We start from the raw sequence: 12,543 nt of genomic DNA on the forward strand, positions 1-12,543 counted from the left end.
CATACCCAGAAAAGAGGGCGGGACCTGTGTCCTTCAATGAACGGAGAGAAAAGGATTTTACGGTGAGTACAAAAATCCTATTTTCTCTCCCGTTCATTGAAGGACACACGGCAACAGATCGGAGATCCTGAAAGGTAGGGACGTCACCCAAACCAGCATCCGCCGATGCCAAAACATCCACCTTGTAAAACCTTCCAGCACAAAATATTCAGGCAATGGACACACCACTGCCATGCCCCCACTTATGAGGACCTTTAAAGGAGAACTATAGGGAAACCTTTTTTGCCCATAGTTCTCCTCAGGGTCACAGGAGGACATATACTGTGTCCTCCGGTGACCCAAACCTCAGTATATAGCAGGCTATTGCGTGCTATATGCTGAGAGTGCCGCAGTCTGTCAAGATCCACCCCGCTGGCTGATTGACAGCTGGCTCTGCCTCTCTAGAGACAGAGACAGCTGTGCCCGCCCCCCTGCCCCATCCAATCCTTCAGTAAGCGTGGAGAAATTGAGAGGGGAGGGGGGAATCCTTGCAGGGAGTCACTGCTCTCTACAGGGAGAGGATCGGGAAGTCAGCGACGGCAGTGTGTTTTCGCTGACTTCCCGATCTATGGAGCCGAAAAACATGGGGAGAGTAGGCTTCTGGCTAGGGAGGCAAGCACCCCTGGAAGGAAGGTCAATGCAGACATTTAAGGAGCCAGCTGTTGTGCTCCACTTCCGAGGAGCAGCGAAAGGCCAGCACAGAGTGGGAGAGGAAAGCAGTAGTCACTGCTGATGGCAGGTTAGTCCTGAGATGCATTTTAGATTGAGGGCAGGAACTGATGTGAATGTGCAACTTTGTAAAGCGCTGCGTAAATTGTCGGCGTTATACAAATACCTGTTATAAATAATGGGTAGGCAGTACCCTCAAAAAACCGATACTAGTACTGGTATCAGTGCATCCCTAATATTAACTAATCCTTTGCTGCAAAGAAAATAGGCCGAAGTATTTACTATTGATTATAGTAAATGATTTCTCATTTTAAACAATTTCCTTTTGTTCTAATAGGCTGAATTGATTTAACACACCATTTTTAGCAACATGAAACCAAATATTCCTAAACCTTCTCTCTAATGTGGGGAGAATAGGTTAAAAACTCAGAGAAATTCTCTCCATTCTATGATATCTACAGCGTCCTTGCGGGCAGGTTACAGATGCACAAGGTGATGGAATGAGCTGTGATCCAAGAAAGCCCAGTTACAGTATCTAAGGCTATGGGAAACGCGCTCAATCACCATTTCACCAGAAAAGCTTTTTAACCCCTTCGTGACTGACGACGTACAGCATCGGGGCTGTTTAAACAGACTCCCGGCGACTTTTGCCGCCGGGACTCTGTTTAAACTTGTAGAGCCGACTGTCGGCTTTACAACAGAAGCGATCCTGGCGACTTACCTGTCGCCAGATCGCTTCTGCGTCCCGAAGAAGGGGCCGCCCCCCCCGCCGGACACCCCCGCCGTGCTTCCCGGGCTCCGTTGCCCCTCCTACGGGCCCGGGACCGGCGATCTTTGTGTCCGCGGGGAGCTGGGGAGGAGGTCGACGAACTTCCGTTCATCGATCCCCTCCCCGTTCTATGGGACCGGGAGCGATGCAGATTGCATCACTTCCGGTCCCTGGGCTGTCAGTTCTGGGCTCCTGCAGCCCAGCTATAAGCTATTGAAGTGCGATCTGCACTTCAATAGCTTATTTCCAGTGTAAAGGTGACACTGAGGGTCTTTTGGACCCCCAGCATCACCTTAAAGAGGACCTGTCACCACCATCTGCTATTACATGGGGGGGCTTGCAAGCCCCCCCATGTGATAGCAGTCAAAGTAAAATAAAAAAAAAAAAAAAACAGTTTTTAAAATTAAAATGAAATAAAATAAATCTAATAATAATAAAAAAAAAATTTTAAAAGTACCCCGCCCCCGCGAGCACGCGCGTCGCCACGTAAACACGCGTCGGGTGCGCCTACGCATGAAAACGACGAACGCGCTACACATGTTGGGTATCGCCGCGCACGCCGGAGTGAGAGCAATAATCCTAGGGCCAGTATTTTGGGGTATTTCTAAATTGATGACCTGTGGGGGCTTTTAAAGTGTCTTTTATTGACTTTTTGGGGTACTGCAGTTTTTCGCCGTTTCACGGTCGCACGCAATCTGTAAACTGGGCATGTTGGGTATCGTTTTACTCGTTGTAACCTCATCTTTTATATTTCATTTAAAAAATGGGTAATTTGTTGTGTTTTGGGGCATTTAATTAAATTTGTCACTAAATTTTGGGGTTTAATAAGGAGTTGCGCTAATATTGCGCAACATAAAAATTTTCAACTACCACCATTTTATTCTATAGGGTCTTGGCATTCTGAAAATATATAATGTTGGGGGTTTTACGTCATTTTCTGGCCTAAAATGTGGAATATAACATGGGTGCAAAAATTGAAAAAAGGGCCTCAGTCATGAAGGGGTTAAGAGAAAGGTTTATTTAAGCTTGGAACGATAACTTGTTATATTACACTCCTTAATGTGTCCACGCAGACGGTTGTATGTAGGCCAAAGATTTCTCTAGTGTAGAGCATATGAAGTTAAGTGGAATATATGGATGTCAAATTCAGAGGCACACTAGCAGAGCACTTTGCTGGCAGGACCTAATGCAGGGTAATTGAGATTTATGGGGTGGGAACAGGTGCATGAGCCACCATCAGGGATCCTTTACACTTCGGCAGTTATTAAAAGGCAAAGCCTGCAGATAATCTTGTATGGTGTGTTACACTGACTTATACTGAGCATAAGTGAAAGCTGCAGCAATGTTATGCAATAATGGAAGGGAGTCTGCTGTGCGTATTACAAATAATCATCTATGTTCTTTAAACATATTTTTAAACAAACTGAGCGGCGTGCTGTGTATGGCTCTCCTGACATGACTCCCGTGCCTGATCGCTCTCTCTATCGCCTTTGAAGTGAGGGTGAATATGATCAATGATATGTGATCTTTTGTTCTGTTTTTATATTGAACATTGCTCTTCATTTAGGATACACAGCTCCTGTCCCCCTGAAGAAGCCCAACAGGACGAAACATGTTGGGGCCATACTAAATGAAATAACAGTGGCTATGCTGAATGAAACAAAAATTATGTTATGATTAATGAATCATGTGATGTTAACGTATATGGAACAATTATATTTCAATGATCATGTTTTATCAAATGGATTTTTAATTTTTCTAAAATTATGCTATACTAATAAATCTTGGAATTTGTATACTTTAATAAGAGAGAGTTTAGTATTTTTTGAAAGCCCTTACCCCTAGGGTCTTGGCATACCCCTAGTTGGAATTTACATATTCTAAACGTTTCATATTTGTATTTTTTTTTGTACTTTCAATAGTCCTTTATTGAAGTCAAGTGAAGCATACATAACAAAATGCATATAACATAACCAACTTAACATCCAGGATACAGTATGCTTTGCAATATAATTTCCATTCATAGGGAGGTTAGGAGGAAAGGGAGGATGACAAAACAAGTGGAAAGAGAGGAGGGGAGGAAGGAGGGAAGACAAGGTATGGACCAGTTATGCGTCAGGCAATATTAGAGATCAAACAATGCAGTATGGATGTACAATCTATTTTCTCCAAGCTGAGAGGAATATAGGATATGAGTTATTTTTCATGGCAAACATCTTTTCATAGGAATATTGGGTGTTAACTAATGAAATCAGGTCAATGATGTTAGGAGGAGTTGTTTGTAATCTACAATTTAGCTGCATAGAGAATATGCACAACAATAGTGCGAACGTTTCCTATTTTTAAACAAATCGCAAATGCCTAAGTTATCATACTGCTCTGTATATTTGACAAACGGGGTTGAAAGAAAAAAAAAAGGCACAATAGGCACCATATACATACTGCAGACTTGAAACCATACCTAGCTGCCTGCCACAGCTAATGACATTGCCATCCACATTCATGTCACATAACCTACTCCATCTGGCAGAATGTGATCTTCTGAGGTTACAAAATCACACTTGACATCAAACTGATTGATTATTGTTCTGTTAGATCTGCTAAAACAAAGTGTTGTGTCTCTGCAAGCTGGCAGTTGTCCAATGTTTTGGAGAGGAATGCCTCTGTTGTATGTGTTTCTCTGAGGAGTGCACACGCTCTGAATCCAAACTGAAGTGTAACATTAACCCTTTTGGGGCCACGGAAGTACCTAGTATGCCATTGGCAGTACGGCCCTGTAAGCCCCTGGGACACTGTTTACCTTTGTAAAGCTGCCTCCCGAAGCGAGAAGCGATTCTGGCGGCCCGTCGTGTTTCCCGGGACTGGCATGTCGGGTGTCGGCGGAAAGCTGGGGAGGAGAGCAGCGAGCATGCGCTCACCTTTCTCCTCCCCTTTCCATAGGACAAGGAGCAACGCGAATGGCATCACTTCCGGTCCCTGAGCTGTCATTGCTTGGCTACTGAGGCCGAGCAATAAGCACGTCAATAGCTTATTTAAAGTGGAAAGGTGACACTAGGGGTCTTTTGAAGCTTGTCTATCAGCCACAGCTTCTATTAGCCGTTTGGACTCATTAGATGTTCTTCTAGAAGGTCTTGGAAAAGGCTGTTCAGCTTCTAGATCCGCTATTTCAAAATGGATTCATCAGGTTGTCATTCAAGCTTATGAGTTGCGGGATAAGGTTCCTCCCTTTCCTATTTTTGCTCATTCTCCTACAGCAGTTAATACTTTGTGTGCATTGCAAAATTAAGCTACTCAATTTTGCAAGGCTGCAACTTGTCTTCTGTTCGCACTTTAGCAAAGGTTTATAAGGTCGATGTTTCTGCCTCCTCTGATGCAAATTTTGCAGAAAGGTTCTTCAAGCAGCTGTTTAATTGTATTTTTACAGTATCTTTTTTGTTGTTGAACTGGTTGTTTTAGTTGTTATGGTGCCCACTCCTGTATGGATTGATTTTGAACATCCCTACATATCAGAATTCTTCAGAGCTGTGCCCCTCAATGGACAATAGAGAAAAAAGGGATTTTGTTCTTAACATAAAATCCTTTTCTCAGAGTCCATAGAGGGACACAGCTCCCTCCCCTCCATTCATACTGCTTGCTACAACTGGTAGGTGGGAGGCGTTATGTCCTTGAAGTGGCAGGCTTTTCATTTTTGTTTGCCTAGTGCCCATTCCTCCTAAAGGCAGCAGCATATCCGTACGTATCATAATTCTTCATAGCTGTGCCCCACAATAGACTGCGAGAAAAGCGTTTTACAAACAAAATCCTTTTCTTTTTCATTCAGGCTCGCTTTAAACTGTTTAGTCTAAAATGTCACACTATGTTCTCATAAAGTGACTTTTTGCAAGGTTTGTTTTGTGCAGGTTATGCTTTCTCTGTTACAATTGATTGTAAAAACTAAACTAATGTCTCTATTATCTTTTTTTAGCTATGAGTATTTACAGACATGTGTAGTCTGCTGCATTCAGAATTGGAATCTGAACAGACTTTCCTGGAAAGCTGGCAACTAAACAATAAAAAGTCAGCGCTGATATTCCGCCAGCTGGCAGAAATGAGTAACGGAAGTAATGATTGACAACCCTACAGTAGGGTACTTTTTATATTGAGTACACCATAATTCATCTTCTGTATCACTGTATATTGCAGCTTACCAGCCCTTAGACATAGTAGCTGCATTAGTTCTCTTTTTGTTCTTATTGCTATTTCAACATTTTACAGAGAGTAATTAGATACATTGAGTACATTAGAAGGAATCATTCAAATGCATGGAGAAGGGAACCTAGTGAAACATTAGGGATATTGTATTCCGATCGACAAGGCTGGTTTATTGTTTTGTAATGACAATAGAGCCAAACCTGTTACATGAGCCCTACAGAGTGGCGTGAAGGGGGTATGGGGTTTGGAGAAGGAAGGGGCAGCATAGCAAAAGGAATAAATCAGTAAGGGGTTAGGGGACAGGGGGGTTGGGTAAGTTATAGTGTTCAAATCTTAGTGTAGAAGTGGAATAGTGTATGATTAAGATACACCATAGTTTAAAGCATTAGGGAGTCTGGATTGAAGGTTGATGGGAGGTAGTCTTTGATCCATGGATCCCAGGTGTTGCAAAATTTGTCCACAGAGTCGTTTTGTGGCACAATAATATATGTGAGACCATGTCCTTAAGTTGCAGTCCTTAAGTTGCATTCCTCCAGGAATGTGCAATCACTCTTTCAGCCACTGTGAATATGTCCTGCAATAATGTGAACTGTGACCTCTAACCCCCCCTGCAGACTTTTATTCAATAGGGCCCTGAAGGGTCCCCTTGGAACGTGGAACCTGCAATTGTATATGCAACTTGATATATTTTTTAGCCCAGAATCTCTTTATTTTAGGACAGTCCCACCAGATGTGGGCATCCTTAGAAGCAGCTTGAGGGGTAACTCGGTTAGCCTTGGATATCATTGTAATCAAATATCAGTGCTTCTTCAGCACATGAGAAAACTATAGTTTGCTTCCAGAGCCGTGACAGCCAAAGAGATCTTAGTGGATATCCATATCTGGTCCCATTTTTCTTCTGTCATGGAAGTACTCAGGTTCTTGTCCCATTGAGAGGCATATTGGAGAGGGGAGGTCTTCGGTGGATTGTAGAGTTGGCAATATACAGTATAAAACAAATTCTGCCTGGGGCTTGAGGGTTAGTGTCCCAGGGGCGTTTGAACAAGGTTTTGTCAGTTTGATGCATTCCGTCCCATATGAGGGATTCTATGTAACGTTTTATCAGGAGGTAAATGAAGGAAGGTGACATTTGCTTTGTAAAAGTGTGAACAATTTCATTACATTAGTTCATCTGAACCCAGTCTTCCTACCCGCTAAGGAAAAGGGGGATTTTTTCTTTTTAAGGACAGTGAGGTGCAAATTTTGGAGCGTACTTGTTCACTAGAGGCATCAAACAGGCCATCTACTTCAAACAGGAATAACCCTCTCTAAACAGGGGTGGGAAAAAGTGGCATCATCTGTCACCCGCATATAATGTCATTTTCATATATCTACCCCAGTGATATATGAATTAACACCTTCAGCAATGTAACTTGAACAAATTGTTGGAAATGCAACAGTTGGAAATGCATATATATTGTATCACATGTGCAAATATGTCTTTTGAGCTGTAGATGGCGCTGTAGTTCAATGTTAGTCTCTATGCTTACTTATCTATGATACACAGGAAGTTCTCTCTGTATGCTGTATAATTCTGATGTAATGTTCTTCAAGATCTCAGTGCTTCATCTAAACGCATAACCAACACAAATAACACCAGTCCCATACTTCATGGCACCATGATTGGATTATGTAATTAGGGTGGTTTCACAAACTTTTACACCTTCTATCATGTCCTTGGACATTCAACATCTGCCTTGACACATTCCGTGGTGGCTGGATTAATAAGTTACCCAATAAGCAGTGAAAGGTCTTCAAAATTACTGAACAAGTCCTGATGAATGTGAAAAACAACTACCAAGGATACTAGGCCTGGATAAATGAGCACCTGCACAGACATATTTCACCTGAATGCAAAGAATATAGGAGACATACATTGATAAGCAAAGTATTTACAATAAGAACTGCCTGAGCAGTACCACAGGGATACTAGAAAAGAGGAAAGGGCCACAAAACTTTAAAAGGATGTCCATGTATAACACATAAAAATACCCACCCTCTCAGCCCCCTGCACATTTTTGTGTGAAAAATAGACACCTGCCGAAGCAGAGGATACTGCACATTACCCTGGATGTCAGCAATTGGGCGTTCATAGAAAACAATAACTGAAGATCTCCTCTTCAACTTTGCCCTTGTACACTGCAGCCTTATAGGCTGTAATACATTTCTGCCACTCCCGTTAGAATGCAGGTTAGTGAGAATTAAATACAGCCTATGGGAATGCTGGGCACATGCATAATGGTACATGGAGCCAGGAGGGAGTGTATTTATTTTTACTAATATACATAAACTAAACCTTTAAATAAAAAAAAAGAATCAGTATACTGGTACATTAGTAGCATTTCCTAATATAATGCAAACTCCAGCCAATAGCCCAAGGCTTGGCAATTTCTTCTCTTCATATTTCCAAGGTGTTCAATGGTAAACATAATACCTGGTATGTTGGCTTCACGTAGCAATGTCAAGTGCTTCTCACGGATCCTCTTCACAAAATCCTGAGATATGTGGTAGATTTTGCTACATATGCCTTCTACTGAGTCCCGTGCCACTGCTGCCATGTGAGGGCCACATTCTCTTCGTAGGTGCTCCAAGCGGTCCTGAAACAGAGAAGAAATATGTGCCATTATCAACATAATCAACAATAAGATAGGTTCCCATGATTTAATGATATGAAAAATGGAGAAGGGTAAAAGGCAAAGGCCGTAGAACAGGGTAAATGGAAAGGAGATGAAAGTCTGGTAAGTAGAGATGATGCAAAGATAAAAAAAAGTGAATGAAAGCTTTAATGGAAAAGGTAGTAAAAAGAGGAAAGACAATGTCTAAATGTATTCATCAGATTAGAGATAGATTATAACATTTAACATCATTGGCAAAGCCTAGAAATTTTCGTGACATTTCCTTTGCCTCTATTAACTCCGGGGATAATTTCCCATATAATTATCTTGCTACTGGAGATCACATTATACTGTGTCATCAGCTATGACTGAATCAGTGACTGACCATGTAATCTTCCTTTGTCGCCAGGTGGTCTCTCCGCAGCCAACTGAATGTGTCTTCCACGTTCCACTTCACCACCTTTCTAATATCTGGAGTAGCTCGTCTGCAGCAGAAAACAAAGTCTAAGCAACATGCTCATTTAAAAGTTAAGGAATCTTGTACATAATAAATATATATAACACATGTCATCTTGGGATTTATATGTAACTTTTTAATAGGGATACACCGAAACTCGAATGAAAACCTGGCAAATACACTGGGAAAAAGTGGATCTAGAAGCTGAACAACCTTTCTTGGCCCTTCTGGTAGGAGAAACAAAGAATCTATACATCTAAAGGAAGCTGTGGCTGAAAGACAAACACTGATAGCCCTCACAACATCCAAACAATAAAGAGAAATATCCTTAGTATGAACGGGAGCTGGACAAAGCGAAGGGAAAACCATGTCTTCATTTAAATGAAAGGCCAAAACCACCTTGGGGAAAAAAAGGAAACTTTCCATCTTAAAACAATCTTGGCCTTAGGGCCTGTTCACACGACGTCCGTTTTGTGTGCTGACCGGCTCCGTACGCTGCTGCACTCAAAATGCATCCCAATGTATCCCTATGTGTTTTATGGGCTCCAGTTCTCATGTGCGCAGTCCGTTAAGCTTACGACAGAAAAAATACTGCATGTCACATTTTGTCCGGTCAGGAAACGCAAACGCGTCCAAAACGCAGCAAAAACGCACTGCAGCTAACATACTAACAGCCCCACTCCAGCTGGACGCATCAAAAACGCAGCCAAAACGCACTGCATCAGTCTGCAGATCCACACCTGATCAGGACCTGATATCATGTGAACAGGCCCTTAAGAGGAACAAACTCGGAAACCCTTCTAGTTGAGATAATGGTCACGAAAAAGGCAACCCTTGGACAATAAAAACAAAAACACAGGTTTTTGGTTGTTTTTTTTTTTAAATGGCGGAAAAAGTAAAAAAAACTGTGTAAAATATAAAAACAACAGTCCACAAAATTTGTAAAAATAAGGGAAGGACCCAGCCCCCTGCGGGAATAAAAAACATGGTTAGGATACTCACAAACTCCACGGCCGTGGTTACAACATAAAAGGAATCCCCAGACAAAACTGGCCTGACCTGAGAAATGGTAGCGGAAATACCTCACCAGATAGGAACACAGGACCACTGCAGGGAAGATCCACAGCCCAGTGACTGGGAAGGCCTGCACTCTTTAACCCCTTCATGACTGAGCTAGTTTTCAGTTTCTGTTCATAAATGACTGACACACTTTTTACATTTTTGCTTTGTGATTCTTATTTTTACACTTTATATCAAGTAGTCACTATGAACTCTTGATAAATTAACTTTTAACATTTTTGGCTGTTATTAGGCTGCCCAAACTTAGGAACAGCTAATAATAACCTTAGAGACTGATCCTGACAGCATGTCAGATTCAGATCTCACTAAGGCCTCATTCACACACAACGCAAGCAAAATGGTATATTGCGTATATACGCGTCTATGCGCGTATATACGGGCGTATATACGAGGTCTATACGCATATGCGTGCACTATATGCAATTCCAGAATGCATCACTCGTAATGGAATTTTAAATGTGCTGTATGCATGTACGCGCGTAAATACGCATAAATCCGCTGCCCGGACGCATCTCTGTTCCATTCTGTTTTTGCGCATATATACGCTCCATACGCGGCTATGTGTATGGAGCCATTTATTTGCATATGTTGCATATGGCACAATACGCGTGTATATGCGTGGCAGTGTGAATGAGGCCTAAAGGTTTCTGATCGATCAGAAGTGATACATTTCAGGCACAGAGATACATTGTATCTGTTTTATCGCTGTGCCTGAAATGTATCATAAACATCGGGCTATGGAGCTGTCAAAACAAATAGCAGAGAGGTGACTCACTCTGCTACTTTCAGCTGTCAAATACGGGATTGCTATTTAGCATCCCGTATTTGCATGTAACGGCTTCATTCTTTCATTAATGAAAGAAAGAAGCTTTTACAAAAGCGTAACTATTTCATTAATGAATGCCTCAATACTGAGGCAATCATTAATGGCTGGTAACCACTGAGAATCACAGCGAGAATGAGCATTACAGAGCCTTAAATAACTTGTCACGTACAGTCTACCTGGCCAGTCATATAGGCACTTTGTGACGGGACGTACAGTGTACGTCTCCCGTCACGAAGGGGTTAAATGACGAGATGACCGCGGGAACTCTGGACCACCACAGGACAAATCATCAGTACTAAGATTAGAAATGACCTGCTTCCTGACAACTAGAGAAACTTTCCGTCATGAATCTCTCAGTTTTGTCGGCTAGCTAAAGAAACGTCCAGGATTTAACATTATCCGGCACGAATCAACTAGCAGCTCTTATTAGTAAAATCTCACCAAAGAAAAAAAACCAAAATTAAAAAAAAGCAGAAGAAAAGGAGATATCCATTCTCTGAAGGAAACAAAGCAAACCTGGCAGGTGTGAGGGATTATGATTTTAAAGTGGCAAGCTTTTCATTTTTTGTCTACTGTCTATTTCTCCTGAAGGTAGCAGCATAACCTTTCATCTCAGAATTTTTTAGAGTTGTGCCCCTCGATGGATGATGGAAAAATGAATACATAACAACTGTTAATAAAGCCACCAACTGTTTCTAATATTATCCCGAGATGCACAAAGTCAAAAAGACCACACCAGAGTGTGGATTTTACTGTTCTTTATGTTCAAATAGCAAAAAAGAAAAAGATGACTAAATATTTAGTGCACGTATCCTCTAGAATCTTTAGTATCAGTTTGGCTCATGCACCTCTGCATAATAAAATACTGATATTTATGCAGGATATTACTATCGGAACGCATGTAATGGTTTGTAAAGTGGTTCTGTTTACACACAATTAGATGCATAAATATCCATAAAATGTTCATCTCACCTAGATTCAATAAGTCGCTTAGCAGCCTCGGCGTATTTAAAAAGCAAACGTTTTGCTTCATCCCGATGCTTAATACGTGATAACCTGGAATAAAATAAGAGGTTGGACAAAGTTTAATTTAAAACAATCTGATACAAGATGGATTGTATGCCTCTCCTAAAGGAATTCAGTTCAGTTCTATCACCCACTTTATAAAGACCTAGAACCCACTGCATGCAAACCAGAATCTCAAACATGAATAGGAGAATCACCTTATAGGGACGTCATTCATAATCTCTCTGAACATGGATGGAGATACAGCCGGGTCACAGTCACTGGGAAGAAGAGGGTCAGGTCCTTGATCTAGTACTTTCCGTTCTAGTAACCAGCGGTTAAATGATTCCCGGGGTGGTTCAATACCTGGAAGAGGGTTAAATATATTTCAGTTAAGGCTGGCTATATTTTTAATAGAAGAAAGTATTTATTTTAACTGAACTCTTACATTTCCCAAATTGTATCAAACCTGGAGTGGTATGTTAGTATAAAAATTATAATCACTCTCTAATATGTCCAATTTCAGTTTGGCTGGGTCACAATCCTATTATGCCTATAGCTACATGCAGGTTAGTGCAGACACACCTAGCTAACCAGTTCCAGAGAGAATAGCAACTGGCTCTGCTGCATATGGCTGGTTCATTATTAGAGTATTGCTGTTTGTACCAATCTCTACAAACATAAGCATACATGCTGAGGTCACCCAGGCCTGCATGCTTACATCAGCACCTGTTAAATACAACTTTGGTGGTCAGATCCTGTGCTCATATCTGGCTGCCCTCTAATATCATAAGTCAACATATAATTTAGTAGTGCTAATAGGTAGGATCCATTCAACGATAGTCAGCAATAG

The 12,543-nt window shown here is 41.5% G+C and overlaps 1 protein-coding gene across 1 annotated transcript in view; it reads right to left on the bottom strand.

Moving 5' to 3' along the window:
- PCIF1 (PDX1 C-terminal inhibiting factor 1) overlaps window positions 1–12,543 on the bottom strand; it is a 43,490-nt gene that overhangs the window by 9,562 nt on the left and 21,385 nt on the right. The window contains exons 6-9 of the mRNA XM_018559041.1: window positions 11,909–12,056; window positions 11,658–11,741; window positions 8,708–8,807; window positions 8,142–8,304 (exon numbers count right to left, since the gene is read on the bottom strand). Coding sequence (XP_018414543.1) covers window positions 8,142–8,304; window positions 8,708–8,807; window positions 11,658–11,741; window positions 11,909–12,056 — 495 coding nt within the window. The remainder of the gene's footprint in view (window positions 1–8,141; window positions 8,305–8,707; window positions 8,808–11,657; window positions 11,742–11,908; window positions 12,057–12,543) is intronic.

This window comes from Nanorana parkeri, unplaced genomic scaffold (assembly GCF_000935625.1).
Source record: "Nanorana parkeri isolate BGI_ZX_2015 unplaced genomic scaffold, ASM93562v1 scaffold377, whole genome shotgun sequence".
NCBI lineage: Eukaryota > Metazoa > Chordata > Amphibia > Anura > Dicroglossidae > Nanorana > Nanorana parkeri.